The sequence below is a fragment of the Scomber japonicus genome, chromosome 12 (genome assembly GCF_027409825.1).
Source record: "Scomber japonicus isolate fScoJap1 chromosome 12, fScoJap1.pri, whole genome shotgun sequence".
Taxonomy (NCBI): domain Eukaryota; kingdom Metazoa; phylum Chordata; class Actinopteri; order Scombriformes; family Scombridae; genus Scomber; species Scomber japonicus.
In genome coordinates, this window is record NC_070589.1 from 19,793,420 (window position 1) to 19,810,028 (window position 16,609).

Here is a 16,609-nt window from a genome sequence, read left to right on the forward strand (position 1 = left end):
ACAAGGCCTAGAAAATAGCTTTTAACCTCCCACTGAGCTCTATGCATCCATATGTTGTGTGTGTGTGTGTGTGTGTAGGACAAAATGTTTAATAGCAAGAATAAATTTAAGACTGAGGAGAATTCACACACAAACACACACACACACACACAAACACAAGGATGTCTGAGCATGAACTGGCTTATTTAAAACCTGCAGATCAAGACTGAACACATTAGAGCTTGTGACACAGTCTGGCACAGGCACGTCTCATATCAGTTGACGTCCCGAAAAACAGATGAACATATGTCAACAGAATTAATACGTTTGAAATCTGTAGATTTTTTTCTATTAATTGGAGTATAAAATGTCCATCACAATATTCTAAAGCCCAAGGTATGATGTTATTTTGTCCCACACACAGTTTAAAACCCAAATATATTCAGTTTACATTCATATAAAACATGAACCAATGAATGTTTGGCAAATTTGCAACAAATAATTGAATAATTACTTCATTATCAAAATAGTTGCAAACTAATCAGCACTAGTTTCCTTCTAGATGTTTCCACTTTTATTGAGAAATACTTGTGAATGGCTATGTTACATTTTTTGATTAAAGGCTGATTTGCATATCCCACACACCAGCTCACAATAACACGCACACACACATGCAGCCAGGATACTAACTGTGGATGTTAGCCACTCATACAGGCAGCACCTGTCAGCTGGTGTTCTGGGACAGCCAAAGGCTTGTTTGTTTGTCCCCCCCAACCCCCCCACGCTCTCTCTCTCTCTGCCGTGTGTATGTGTGTGTTGGTATACCTCTATCTCTGCTCTATCTCTCTTTTCCCCTCGACACCCCCTCACCTCTCCACCTGCTGTTTCTTCCTTCACTCCATCCCTTCTCTCTCTCCCTCTCTCTCCCCCTCTCTCTCTCTCTCTCACCCTCTCTCTCTCTCTCACCCTCTCTCTCTCCCTCTCCCTCTCTCTCTCCCTCTCCCTCTCCCTCCCTCCCTCCCTCCCTCCTTTCCTCCCTCTCCCTCTCTCTCTCTCTCTCTCTCTCTCTCCCTCTCTCTCTCTCTCTCTCTCTCTCTCTCTTTCTCTCTCACGCTGCACCTGTGACTGAAAAACAGACTCGCTCAGTCTTTCTCTGCCTTCCTGCTCATTACAGCCCCCAGGCAGCCACTCCATCACAGAGAAAGGGGAGAGATAAGCTACAAGAGTACACCTGTGCCTGGTATGAATGCCAAATCCAGAGTCAGTGACAGCCAATTCCAGGCCAAATAATGGAATCAGCGAACCTCAGCTTCAGACAAATCAAGCTGACAGCTTTATCTTCCACTTCCAATTTCAAAGTATGTTACAAACCTCATTATGAAATGAGAAAAGCAATCAGCAAAAAAAGTAAAAAAAATATTGACATTGCCACAATACGGCCTGCAAAGGATTAAGTCTACAAAGCTCATTTACAGATTGAACAGGTGGGAGAAAATAAGACACACATTTTCATTTCATCAGCAGAATGCTGCCGAGGGTTATTTGACAAGAGAAATATGAATCAGTTTTATCAGCAACAACATACACTACAGAATTAATATATGAATAACACATTTTAATAAAACCATTTCTCAATTAATGATTGAACGTATGAATTAAAAAGGTAAAAATTTAATAAATATAAATTCATTTTTCCGTGCCCCGGGAGGTGGGGAGGGGTGGGGGGTGCTATGTATGTGGAACCATTTTACTCTGACTACAGATTATACTACAGCAATACAAATTAAGGTGTTTCTTGATTTTAGGCTGCCAACTCACACCTGGCCAGGGACAACTATGCACTGTCCTCGACAAATAAACTAATAAAATATTTTTTTTTAAAAGTAGGTGGCAATAGTACTCCAAAGAAGAAAAAGATTTGATTAGTAGCCTAACTATTGACTTAAGGGCATGAACAAGGACACTGATTAAATTTTTTTAAAGTTTTAAGTGCAAAACATGCACCACTTATTTTAAATAGTTATTAAACAGTTACAGTGTAACAGTGAACTGCAGACAATACTGTAATCATAAAGTTGTTTCTTCAAAACAACTATAAGTTAAGTAAATGACAGGAAATCTACAAATATCTGAAAATAGAAAACTAACAAATATAGTTTACTTCAGATAACGACCATTCAGTTCCATTATAACGGGAGGTGTGTTGAATGCTTTATGAATAGGGTCTGATTCGCCCTGAGAGCACTTTTTCACCGCAAGACCCAAGTCCTGCCACCGCCCTACTTCTGATTGGCTAGTAGGCCTACTGTTAGTGTGGTTGAGAGTGAAAGCTCTGCTTCTCTTGGATCCAGAGAAATGTCTGTGGGTGAACCCCCTTCTTTAGTTTTTTTCGCAGTCATGCCGGTATGCCGGAGATCCAGCATGGCGCCGGAATACTATCAGCCATGATTTTAGCTTATGTAGAATAACGACAGGAGTTAGTTCCTCCTTTCTGAGCTCTATTATCTGTGAGTGTTAATGACAGAGAGGAGAGCTGGAGAGAGAGGAGAGAGGGTGTGTGTGTGTGTGTGTGTGTGTGTGTGTGTGTGTAATTATAGATTTAGTAAACCCGAGGCTTAGTGTGACTCAATCAACCTCTGATTTGTTGGGTGGATGGATACTGATGATAATGAGGTGAGTTTTTCATTTGTCTGTGTGTGTGTGTGTGTGTGTGTGTGTGTGTGTGTGTGTGTGTGTGTGTGTGTGTGTGTGTGTGTGTGTGTGTGTGTGCGACGTGTGTTTTCACGCGATTGTGAGTGCTATGTTGCCAAACCAGCATGCAGGGGGGATGTTCATACTTGTTATATATATTGATCCATCCTTTTACCAAGTTATGTATGGCCAGTGTCTTACCACTGCAAGTTAATTAGAAAGCTTTTTGCTGATGAAGGCAATGCATACCAAGCTAAAAAATAACTGCAATGTCACATGATGCATTTATAGTCATGATCAATAAACTTTTTATGAATACACAGAGGATTGTTCAAAAATGTGGACTTGTGTGAAGTATACCGTTTTAAAAAATTATTTAATTGTATTCTTTTTATTCTAACATAAATCTTAAATTAGATTAATGTAAGATGTCGAAGCACTGTGTGGGCTAAATATATCACAATGGAAGAAAAACTGACAGCTACTTTGTCAAATACAGTGTAGGATCAAAGTTTGTACTTTATGAACAAAATCCTTACCACGTGCCTTTAAATTGCACTACTGTAAGTGTCCTTTTTAATTGAAATTTTCAAACTTATGTGTTCTTTCAAGAAGTGAAATATTCTTATGTGAAGTGAAATGTTTTTAAAGCTTTGTTGTTTTGGTATGTGTCTTCAGCAATGTGCTTATGTGTCTGGCAGCATGAATCCCAGTTAATAGCTTCACTGCAAGTCTATAAGGTTGAAATACCACAGTGTAAATCTTTGACACTAAATCCATTTTATGTTGCAGGCTGACCCGGAAAAACTAAATTATGGCTACACTTGCTGTCCCGCTAATTGGAATAAGACTGGCGATGATGCATTTATTTACCAAATATAAAATAGTACCCTCAAGCTTCCAGCTGAGATCAAGGTCTCATCTCTCCTATTCATTACACTCATCAATGTTGTGCAAATCCTCCTGGTTTACGTTACTGGGCAGATATTATGTACCGGCTGTAACAACAAATACAACAAACTGACTGAATAAACAAATCAAGCAAATAGGTAATCAGAAAAGGTGATTAAGCAAGAATCAAAGTGATTAAATTGGAAAAATCCTATTTGAAGCTCAGTCTTCCGGATCAAAAATGTATATATATAGTGGAGACATTCAAACAGTGCCGTCTGTTTATAATGACACTCTTACCAAAACATATCATACTCAAAACATGAGACATGAGGGGAAAATCTCTTCCATTTAGTGTCACTAAAGTACAGTACAGTTCATCAGTAGCACTTGGAAATGGTGGAAGACGTGGGGAAGTACTCTATGAGATTATTACTCACCCAGGCCAGGCGGGTTCTCAGGGCAAGGAGGCAGCGGCTTCGGGGAAGGCGTCTGGTTGGTCTCAGGCTGCACGCTTGGCACCAGCTGCTCACCTGTGGCCATGTAGCTGGCTAATGTTGCATTAGGCCTTGAAAGGTTGTAATAGTAAAAATGATGTCCACTCCCTGCCGCTCCACTAACATTATTCCTGGATCCATTGCGGCCGTTGTTGAAACGGCTGAAGAGATCGAAACGCTGGGAGTAGACGTCGAAGTACAGGATCATCATGATGATGAAGTGGAGCAAGCAGAGCAGCAGGACGCCTTTACAGATGCGCTCCAGAGTCCGGCCCAACATCAACCGGGTCATGGCCGAGGAAAGTGACCGGCCAGCCACGGCCAGCCACGACAAAGCTGGCGTGGCGAGGCTAAGGGCATGCACTCATCCCAACGGTCATGTGAGCAATATCTGCTGCTATTAGATGACTGATAAGGACATGTGGTTCACTGATACCCAACACTATGACTTCTGCAGGGGTCATGGGGTCATTGATGAGGACAGGGAGGCTACAGCGTCACCTAAAGATTGAGCTGCCACCTTGTTTTTCGTAAGTTTCAAGATTCCCAGCATGACAAAAGTACTAAAATATTTTTATCAGCATTGATCCATTGGTCCTTGATCCAAGAATCAATGTACTTTACTGTAGATATGGCAAATATAAGCTAATGATAAATTCACTGTAATCTAAGGCTCCGGTACAGGCATGTGATCATATTCCAGTATTACGTAGCTGCTGCGACCATCCCAGTGTTAAAAACCAGCCATATTTCCACGCAATAAGTGATCCAGGTGGTGACAAACATTCATCGGTTTGTAGAGTCAGATAACATTTCAGCCAAGATTCATGTGCAGAGATCCTTGGTTGGGGATCTTGAAGATGCTGGGCTCCTGGTTAGTGGTTTTCAAACCAGGAATGTCTCAGGCACCTGAAGAAAAATTAAAAGCAAAGATAAGGGGAACAGACAAAAAAATGTATTAGAACCAAGCTAAATCAACATGAAATACAATTAATTACACTAATTTATCAAATGCTTAATTATAATGCTGGTTGTTTGTAGTTAAACAGTGTTCATGATTTGACTGCTTACTTAAACTAATGCAAGTGAAGTATGATTCATTACAGTCATGCATTTTCACTCAATACATTTTCTTGCATTCTTGCATTCTTCGTAAAATCAAGCTGAACGGATTCGATCTTCTTCTGGCATTTTTATATAGTATCCAGTGACCTTGTTCTCATCCGATGTGGTTTAACAGCAGTGAAATAAAAGTAGAAGTTCATTCTCAGCAGAAGAAGAAGTACACATGAGAATTTGCCAGAAACAGAATCAACAACTAAAACATCTACAGACGCAAACAAACGAGGAGCCCTGACTGGGACCATTCTGCCGAATTGACATGCCAAGTCAATTTTCCAGTCAAGTGGTTTAAAAAGCATTTATAATGGAATGAGATGGCAAGTGGGAATACACAATGCAGTGAACATACAAGCAAAGGAGAGAGGGAGAGGGCTCTTAGAGCTTTCCCACAGGCGATGCTTACAGCAGATTTATGACTTTTCCAATCAATGCGAGAAAAGAAGATGAGGTTAAAGACGATAAAAACCCTGAAGAACACCAGAACCAAGAGAATCATAAAGAATGAAAGTGGGAGTGATACTGTCAATGTTGAAATACTAATGCATGCATCAGCTTCAATTTTCTCAAGTGGTACTTTCTGTATTATCATGCCTCAAAACACCTCAAATTTGACAAATGCTACAGGTTTGCTCTACAGAAATATCTTGCATGCCTGGAGAGATGAAAGATATTCATGTGGTATCATTTAGGGTGAAAAAGACATGATCTTTAACTTATACCTGTTTACTTTCATGCTATTTAATGTTTTATTCCATTTCTGGTCCCTTTTGTTCATGCATATACAATATTTGGATATGCATGTCAGTACCAAGAGATAGTATTGAACGCGTAGTTAGATTTACAAATCATTTATTTATTTTTTGATTGAACTAGTTTGTGATTTAAATAATAATTTCACTTTTAAATTACAATGTAACGATGGTAGAGGCTTACTGGTCGATGACTGTCTGCCATTGTGATGGTATTGCCCTTCGTTCCTGGCATGTAATCTATTAAGGGGGGACAGAAGAGCGGTGCCCCATTTTTCTGATTCAACAGTGGAGCTTGGGGGCAAGGGGGATACCAGTGTCCAACAGGTGTTCAACTGTGTGTGTAGTGTGTTACTGGTGAGAATCAGCAGCAGAAAAAAAACAGGAAAAACAAATCCACTGACAGGATGGAGAGCCTGTTTTGTCCAGGATGACCAGCTGCACAGGATTTACCAGAGATCAAAACAGATAGAACACATATCAGTGATTTTTCTTATGTGGGCTACAGATAGGAAACCCACAGCTGCTTTAAACCTCTGCTTCTTTATTTGCTGGTATTTTGCTCAACTGACTTTTCGCAAGAATACAAGAATTGTCTTGGGATTTCAGGTTTTTCATCTTAAAAAAAGGTCAGCAGGCCGAAACAAAAGACAATAAAAAGGTTGCAGAGGGAATCTCTGTCTTTCACATGCTCTCTTGTTTCTGTCTCCATTTCCTCTCTCTCTCTCTCTCTCTGTGGGACATCTCACAGGAATCGTACACGAGGCGGTGCAGTGCTCACTTTCAAGTTAATATGTTAATGTCATCTACTGTAGGGAGAGACAACAAAGCCATGGATGAGTCTATGAAGTCTTTGAAGCTCCCAAGTGAGAAAGAGAAGGGGAAAAAAGGGAGAGAAGGAGAAACAGAGATGGCCACAGCGACAGAAAGAAATAGAGCCTTTATGTAACCGGTTTATTCAAGGATTCCTGTAACTCCCTTTTTAACAACAGCAATAACTTTCATAACAGTCCAAAATCATATAATGTCTTCCTGGGAACCCACAGAGAAATGTTATTAAAATATATATGACTGTTTCAATCTCCATTTCAAGACTGAGGATAAATAAGTCGACTGGACACCCCGGATGTTTCAACAAAGATGATCATCATCACTAAGCAAGTCACAGCCAACCAGAGAAAGGGGGAGGGGGGGGGGGGTGAGAAAGTCAAAGAGAGCAGATCTAGAAACAACAAAGAGGTGAAACAGTGTGGCTAATGAAGACAAAAGGTGTTGTGTGAAGATGATGTTACAAGTGAATAGGGGTGTCATGTCACAATCTCGATTGTAAGTCGGCTATCGATCGAAAAGACATCACGATCTCGACCTTCGAAATTAACGGAGGAATCAAGGATTAAGGAAAACACCAAGGCACTCATCTAGGAAAAAATAAAATGCCTTTATTTTAAGAGCAGGACATGTTAAAAAGCCTTCGTCAGGAAGTGAGCAATGACTCTGCAACAAGTCAGGTTAAAAAACATGTGACATCTAACAGGTGTGGACAATCACCAATTAGCCAGTGGCAGACTCAGACAAAGGAAGCCAAAAAACACACAGTTACCAAAAACCAAAATACAAGTGGACAGGTGGGGATTTGGAGAATCTTGACACCCCTACCAGTAAAGGATCAGCACAAATTGGGGAGCAATCAGGTTCAAAAATACGTCTCGCATAATATTTCCAAGTTTCCTGGAAATTAGACCAGAAGTACGGCCCAATGTGGCCAATCTGTGTAATTTGTAAGGATTTGTGTAGCACTCTTCAATGTTTTCCCTACCACAGAGATTAGTGGGCTCGCTAATCTCTGTGTGAAGCTGTTACAGGAAGTGCAGCTTTAGTCACAGAGGTTAACAACTGTGCTAACTCATTGTTCAATTGGGTTATGGATTAATTATAGCACTGCAAGGGAGAAATTGTGTAAGAGTGTGTGTATTATTTATTTTGTTTTTTCAATGCTACAGGTATCCAATCCTATATTAAAATGTGGCATGTGCGACAAACTTACACACATGGAAATAGATAAGATAGATTAAAATAGATTAAAAAAACTCCAAAGCAAATGCATTTTTTTTAACACTCATTCAGTTTCATAAATTCAGTTTATTGATAATCACAAATGTTTTTCAATATCCCTTTTTGTATGACTAGAAGCTCAAAGCTGATGATATTCAAGCAGCAAATCTTTACCTTTGAGTAGTTGGAACCTGCAAATGTAACCTGCATACTTGGAAATCTTGTTGATCAACTAATTAATTAATTTGGATAATGCAAAATTGGAATATCACAAAATGATAACACACAATCAAATCACAATTTTTTTTTCTGTTTATTTTGTCTATGAAAATGATCCTTTGTTTGAAGCTTATTACAAATCCACCTACATTAAATCAGTACATTAGTTAATTATTATTTCTTCAATAAACATATCGGCCAACAGCTGATTGTAGCATCCCAAAAATTAGTATTTGCTTCTTTCATCTGTTTGATGTTATAAAATTTGAATATCTCTGGGTTTTGGAACTAAATAAGAAATTTCAAGACATCACTCAGGGCTGTGGACAGTAAGATGAGTGTTAGATTGGTTTTCAGTACCTTAAGGAAAGCAGAATACTGGTCTTACATGCCAATGTTCACTGTTTTGAATGTGATATCCCAAACTCCAACTCTGACTCCCAACTTTAAAGTACATCTCTCATGGGATGATATTTTGGTAGTTTTAAGATGTACAAAATAAAAAAGTAGAAGAAATATGTACATCCAGAGTTCCAGGCACGACTTCAACCAGAATTTGATATGCTGACTGACCAAAACTAAAACTTTTAATACAGTATTAAAATACATGAGATTGACTGACCATAAGAAAAATTTGAAGTGTAGGAAGGAAACACCGAGAAAGACTGACAGAAAAACATGAAACTAAACACACTGTCATGATTGATTTTATTTTATGTTGGTGTCACTTGTCTCTTGTTTGCCTTTGTTGTTTTTGATCATCTTATTCCTCAGTTCTTGACAGACTACAGGCTAAATGAGTTCTTCCTATCTGAATATGGACAAGTGATTTGGTGCGATAGTTTCAAATGTAGCTCTTCACTTGTTCAGTTATGGTAAAAAAATTGTCAAATAACATTTGAGGGAAAATGCCTCAACAATGCATCAGAGTGTTTGGCAGACGCAGGAACAGTAACAGTATGTTAGGGAATGATAATTGAGTTGAGGAATGAAGTATACTATAACTTTTACGGCAACCAAAGCGCATACAAAGGAAAATACAAATAATATTTTTGCATTCAACTTGTCATTTCTATTGCCAGAAGAGATTAGTAGTAGTAGTGAAGAAGGAGCAAGAAGCAGAGTACAGCAGAAGACATCAACGTCAGTAGAAGGATAGGACAACATTCCATACAGTATATATAAATATATATATATATAGATGTGTGGGATTTCACGCGACCACGTGGTATTTCAGTGATTGCACGAGATTTCGACGATGTTTACAGCTTTAGCAGTAGCAGCAGAGTGGTGTACTTACAAACTTGCCAATGCATCAATTTATGAGTAAAGAGCCTATTTGTACTACTGTAGAAGTTTGATAACAATCCAGGCATTATTACCCTAACCCTAACCCTAACCCAAAGAGACCAAAGAGCTGAGCTTTGCACCTCAATCATCAAGATTTAGTCAATTTAAAGCCAGACTGGCTGTTCTTGATATGCAAGTTCATCCTTTAAGGTACAGCTGTGAAATTTACATTTTAATAACTCTGCAGGGCTTAGTCGTAGTCCTGTGATTTCTGGCTTTTCTAGAGAGTTGTTCATGTACACAATTACAGATGTGACTCTCACAGACCTGAATAATGTCGAATTGTACGTGAATTCTACTAAGTGGAATGTTATGTCGCTTTAGCACTGAAATGCTGCAGAGGCTACACAAGACGATGGATGTAAGATAAAGAAGAAAGTGCTAACACATGTACATGAGTTGATGATGGTGTGTGTGTGTGTGTGTGTGTGTGTGTGTGTGTGTGTGTGTGTGTGTGTGTGTGTGTGTGTGTGTGTTCAAACCAATATGTCACAAAGTGCAGTCAGTCAAGTCAAAGCATTAAGTCTTTTAAGTATTCTGTGTGGCTGGATGAACATCTGCAGTCTAAAGGAAATCTTTAAGATGTTGTACTTGTTTAATAATTTCCGTCTTGTCACATAAATGTAATGATGTTTCACTTTCAGACTTAATGCACACACACACACACACACACACACACACACACAAACACACACGTGTGTATTAAAAAGTATATTCAGATCAAGTGCCAGCTAAAGCTAGCAGAATGTCTTCAACATCTGTATCTTAAAAATTTAATTGGTTACCAGACGGTTGGCCAGACTGGTAATTTGTGAGGGTACATAATTCATTGAGTCTAGGCCAAGCATATGCTGGAAGGGGCCCACTGAACTGTGGCCTTCTCATTTGAAGGCACAACTCAAAACAAAACATCATCATTTATCATTTATCATCACAACGTTTGGGAGACTCAACAATATCTATCATATATTGTCAAATTAATGACTTCATATAAAAAAGAACATCTTTGAGTGAGAAATTACAATATGCACAACTATTCCTTGAAGGCAAAATTCTTATATCATCTATGTCTGTAATCAGGTTATCATGTTAGCATTGATTAGAGTTTATAGCTTTAAATGTAAAAGCTTTTCACTTGACCATTGGTCAGCTCTACTCGAACATCTGTGCGTTGGGTTCAGCTTCAGGTACAATTTATGCAGGACCAAAGGGTCAAAAACAAGCCAGGGAATTTACCAGAAGTTTTTTAATCACCTGTTCCAAAGTTAAGTCCAGTCAGTCTACAGTGCAGCTCAGATTCAGTAAATGTCAGTGTGTGAGGTCGGGGAATCTCTTGTGTAAATGAAAACATTTCTAAATTCCTTATATTGTAATTTTTACTGTTCCTCTCCACAGATTACTTTCACTGTGCAGTGCCGCTTCACTTCTCATTCCAACCAAGCAACCTGACTTGTCAAAAATTCAAAAATGCAGTCGTGCTTTACATTCCCCAAAGACGGAAACACAAAATGAATGACCGGAACACATTTTCAAACAACAATTATTTCAACCACAGATGTGAAATGTGCAGCTTTTTTGTGGTTTCATTTTTGAGCATCTGCAATAAACAATATGTGAAAAGCAGCCACCACTGATGAGACTAAAGAACTAATGTATGTTTTTTAATCTAAATATTATTATTAAAAGGGAAAAGACCAAAGGTAAGCAAAAATCCCTCTGCACTGAAATTTCTAACTATAATATAGCATATGTATAGAAACTAGACTAAGGGTGTCCACACAGCCTGCCTAGCCAAAGCAGCACATTAGCACAGCCACAGCATTAGCGTCACCTCCGTCAGTGTGTAAACCAGATGCATTCATTCACAGTAGTGAGTGTAGGTCATCTGTGTTTTGGCAGAGCTCAGTGCTCAACACACAATCACTGTAGTTATGTGAAGAAAATACAGTAACATTCACCACAGCACAACAGAAACCTGAGCTGTTACGTAGCATGTATAGACAAATGTATTGATTTCAGTAGGAGGGTATCTGTTGTGTCAATTCATAAACTGTATATAAAGATGAACATAGCGTTGGTGTGTTGGGTTGATGTTACTAGACAGGACCTTCCCAATAAAGATTAGCCTACTGGAAACACGAAGCAGTGCACACTTGGTTAAAAATTAGCAACTTTAGATAAATGATGCTAATGGGGCAGGCTATCATTATCAACTACTATTAAACTTAATAGCGTGACACTAGAACGACAAAGTGCCAGTCCCAGTGCCAGGGAGAGCATCAGGTGAGCAAACTGTCAATTATTGTCAATCAACGCCCACATTGAGCAGACATCAAAGCAACTATAAGTCTTTAAATCGTATTAACAGAGCAACAATTTCCAACAGCAAACTTATTAGGAGTGCCCGAATTAAATGATCGAAACCATAATGACAAAGAAGAAGTTGATTCTTCGAAGGATGATAATCAATTGAAGCCATCTGTGGCATTGCTTCAACCTCAAGACGTGGTAGTAGTCACTTGCGTCAAAAACACACATGACACGGACGACTAAAAAATGTGACTGAAATGTCTCATTTGTAGACAAGGCTCTACAGCCATGCTAGTAGCAAAAGCACAGTAGGGGCTCAGTGAAGTGTTATTAATTTATGGTCTAAAAGTAAAGCACAACACAAAATGAAATCTGAAGTGAAATCCCACCAGGTGAGTCTGAACAACCTTCACACGTAGTTCATTAAAATAAAAAAGAGACATCTTGGTTTTGTTTCTGGCTACAAAGCAGCACCACTGCCCTTGAGTGTTGCGCTCGAGGGGATTCACCTCAGTGTAGTGGACACTCAAGGACACATGACAGCATGACTTTCTGCCCTGCTGAAGCACATGTCAGAAGATCAAAAAGGGTGGAGATGTGGAGCATCAGTGAGGGATAGCTGCATCAGGTGCATCTATGGTTACAGTGGGGTTGTTTGAATATAGTAGTACTGTCTGGGCTCCAGTCGTCTACATACAGTGCTGATATCTAGTCAGCATCATCAGAGAACTGAGCTCATCAAGTAAACTGAGAATGTGAAGCTGTAAACAGGCCTTGATTTTCCAGGCAATGACATCATCATTGATCATTTATAATAAGGTTTAATGCAACAGAGCAGAAGGCCATCTTTTCCCAGCAGCACTGAAAGATACTTTAGCAGAGCGCACACACACACACACACACACACACACACACACACACACACACACACACACACACACACACACACACACACACACACACACACACACACACACACACACACACACACACACACACACACACACACACACATACACTGTACACTCCCAATCTCTAGCTATGTGTGTTTCTTTAGCAGATGTTCTCAGTGGAGCCCTTGGGCTACAAACCTCATTTTGTTTATTATATATACTCATCATTACCAACTGATGTGAAAGACAACAGATATCTAACTTCCACTTTGAGCCCCATGTGAAGATTTATTTTGTCCTACAGCTTTGACCACTTGTATGTGTATTTGACTGTACTGTAATAATTCATATTCATATTTTGACTCTAAATTTCAGCCAAACCAGCTAAAACAGACAAAAAGTTATTGTATGAAAACTGGGCATAGAGGCAAAATTTAGTTGGACGAAGATCACAGTTACAGACTCTCTTTCGGTCTTTCCCTTCCTTCACTCTCTCTCAGTCTCTTGAGCCCCGGGCCCCTTGCGTTTTAACCTACAAGCCAGCCCTCCCGGTCTTATAAAAAATGCATTAGCCATGCTACACTTGATAGTATGGCGCCTCAGAGCTCTCTCATGGATCCAGCACTTCTTGCTGTAGGCAAGTTCATCTCCCACAAACCAACCGATACACAGTGGGACGGACAGAAGTTATCTTTGGCATGCCACCACCAGCCTCAACACTGAGAGTCTTCTGTATTATGAAAAGAAGCCTAATTTACATTCACTGCACACAGAAAGAGGTCACTTAAAATGGATCATGTCAGATCACATTACAGCTTTTTGACTTATTTATCTCTATTCGCAATTTTAAGCTTAAGTCAAGAGGTACTGCACTCTATCTAAAGTCAACCATAATGCCCTTTTTCAACACTACAAGTCAACCACAGTCTCTGGGTCTGCGCTGAGGATTATATTCCCTCACTGAAAGCAGAAACCATTGAGTGATATCATAAAAGATGGAGAGAGAGGGGGGTGGAGAGAGGATGGAGACAGAGCACACTACACACTGTAATTATGAAGGATCGGGGTCACGTCACTAAGAAGCAGGGCATTGATGGCAACCATACAATGTATTGTGAAGGAGATGCTGTCATAATGTAACATTGTTTGATAATGAAATAAGTAGGCCTACACAATGTACACAATAAGAGGTCTTGCAAATGTTTCAGCCTAAGCTCCAAACACATAATGATGTACTCTGATATGTAATATATAATTGCTTCTTTCTTTTTCTTGATAAGGAAATCATTAAGTCATATTGTACTTGATGATTTCCTTTATATCCACAAAACTATTGAACCTTCTTAGTAGCTTTGATGGTAGAACAGAGTGGCTCTTCTTGTAGCTTTGAGAAACCTGAAGTACTCAAATAATCAGGATGTTGTGGCATGTAAACATCTTGTCCCTGTCTGCCATGTTCTCAGCAACATCCTCTGTAGTGTTTAGTCATTAATCTTAATTGCCACTTCATAATAGGAGTCGGAGAAAAAAAAAAAAGATTCACATAAGAACCGCAGCTTTTATCTCTTTAAAAGACTTATCTATTTACATAAAATAATACTAATGATGATGATAATAATAATAATAATAATAATAATAATAATAATAATAACAACAACAATAACAATAATGAGAAATAAGACAAAAGAAGCAGAAATGTGCGATTTATAAGAAGTCACTGATTCCGCATCCCTTATCTTTTGACCATAAGTATTCATTGATGACATTTTATTTCATGACTAAATTGTAAGAACAGTGTAAATTAAAACAAATATTGACAACAACAAAAATACATCTCAAAGCTCTGGCTGCCTGTATCATTTATCTGCCCCACCTTAGTGTCACGTTGGTATCCTCCTAACACATGCTCGCTTGCTCTCACACACACATATACCATCCTAAACTTCTTATTAATTTATGCATTTTCTTATTAATATTCATTTATGCAACCCCCCCCCCCCCCCCAACCACATAATCGACCGCTTAACGGGAGAGAGGAAGGAGGAAGGAGGAATTTAACCGTAATTAGTTTAGTCTAGTCTTTTTTATACTAAGTCAAACAAGTTTTGCTCACAGTTAAATTGGTGTTTGATGGGTGTTCTGATGCCCTAATAATAAAAATGTAATTAAAATGGGCATGGTATGAGTGTTTTGATGCCTTAATAAAAAAAATCTAATGGGGGAAAAAGTACAATTAAAACAAATACGACTTTGAAGGAAATATTATGAATGTATTGCACTTGTTTCTAACAAGCTTAAGGCATTCATTTTTATATGAAATACAACAAGTCAGAAACACATTCAGCTTCAAAGCCACGAGAAATATGCTTCAGCAAAATCCAGATTATAATTGTGTGTGTGTCAATTGTATGACTTTTTCCAGGTCCGAATATGAGGGCATTGGTTAAAGTTAACAGAACAAAAACAGCTAAATTCTGTCAAAGAGCCTTATAGTGCCCAGCTGGTATACAGCACACACACTGGATTTTTATTTCATTGTTCATCCTCAAAGAAAGTAAGTATGAAGTATGAAAGTATTTTGTGCAAACCTCATAGTCCATCACCCGGACACTAACTCTGCACTAACAAAGGAGTCGACCAGCCAATCAACACACTGCAGCACTTCACAGAACCTTTAGCCAGTGTTGGTCAGGTGAAGAAAATAACTGGGGTCTATACCTGCTCATGGATAACAATGGTTTTGAGCAGCAGAGAGGGTTTTCTTTACTGCTGGACACAGAACATCAATTGAATCTTTTATATAACAATTTCCCCATGAAAGACCCGCTATCACCTACAGTATGTCAGAGCACTGATATGTCATTCAGGCCCAGAAAGCACTAAAGCGGTGTTATTTTTTTTTTTACAGTGAGCGAGCTCCAACCGTGTTGTCGTGGAGATGCACGATGGCGCGTCACAAATTCATCAGCCACTCAACTCCACTCCATCAGAATACTGACCTTTCACTGTGTGTTAACTGACTGAATTCAGCAGTATGCCGAGTGCATCCCTCAGCCTCACAGAAATAATGTGTCCTTTGCCCTTTGAGTGAACTTACAAAAACGTGAAATAAAACAGGTGATACTGAACTGACCAGACTGTTATACAAGCAGTGAGCCAACAGATGCCCACAGCTGTACTACAGCGTTGGTGTAGCATTTTAACATCATCAAATCCATTAGGGCTGCAACTAACAATTATTTTCCTTATAGATGACTCTGCAGATTGTTTTCTCAATTCATCATAGGGCTGCTCGATTATTGAAAAAATCATAATCACGATTATTTGGGTCAAAATTGAAATCACGATTATTAAAACGATTTTTTTTTAACTTTAGAAACGTGTTGCATTTCTTGGACATTCAACTTAATTAATTTTCTCTCCAAGCAGCAGCCTTTTATCTGCCACTTAACACAACACACAGCAGAAAATGTGCAGAGATATTAGTGCAGAGCAAGTTACCATGACGATAGTTCACACATCACATCCTGGTTTTTAATAATTAGTCAGTAAACTCAGCATCATCTGACGCAGGCTGGAAACTCTGCACTTTTATTTACTGTTAAAACATGCAGCGGCTTCCGGTCTAAGCTTTTCAAAATAAAACCTATTGAGCGCTATCTCATTATTTTTAAAAATCGTTTCCCCTCGATTTTATTAGTTTTGAAATCGTTTGGCCCCTAAGTCATAATCACGATCAAATTTTGATTAATTGCGCAGCCTTAATTCATGGATTAATCATTTTGTCTATAAAATGTCTGAAAATAATAAAACATGATGATGACGTAATGTCAATAACATTGCCGTTCACAAACTA

General features: G+C 38.9%; 1 protein-coding gene across 1 annotated transcript in view; it reads right to left on the bottom strand.

Annotated features, from left to right (window-relative positions):
- b4galt2 (UDP-Gal:betaGlcNAc beta 1,4- galactosyltransferase, polypeptide 2) overlaps positions 1 to 4,350 on the bottom strand; it is a 144,195-nt gene extending 139,845 nt beyond the window's left edge. Inside the window, exon 1 of the mRNA XM_053329760.1 lies at positions 4,002 to 4,350. Coding sequence (XP_053185735.1) covers positions 4,002 to 4,350 — 349 coding nt within the window. The remainder of the gene's footprint in view (positions 1 to 4,001) is intronic.
- Between the last annotated feature and the right edge of the window lie 12,259 nt (positions 4,351 to 16,609).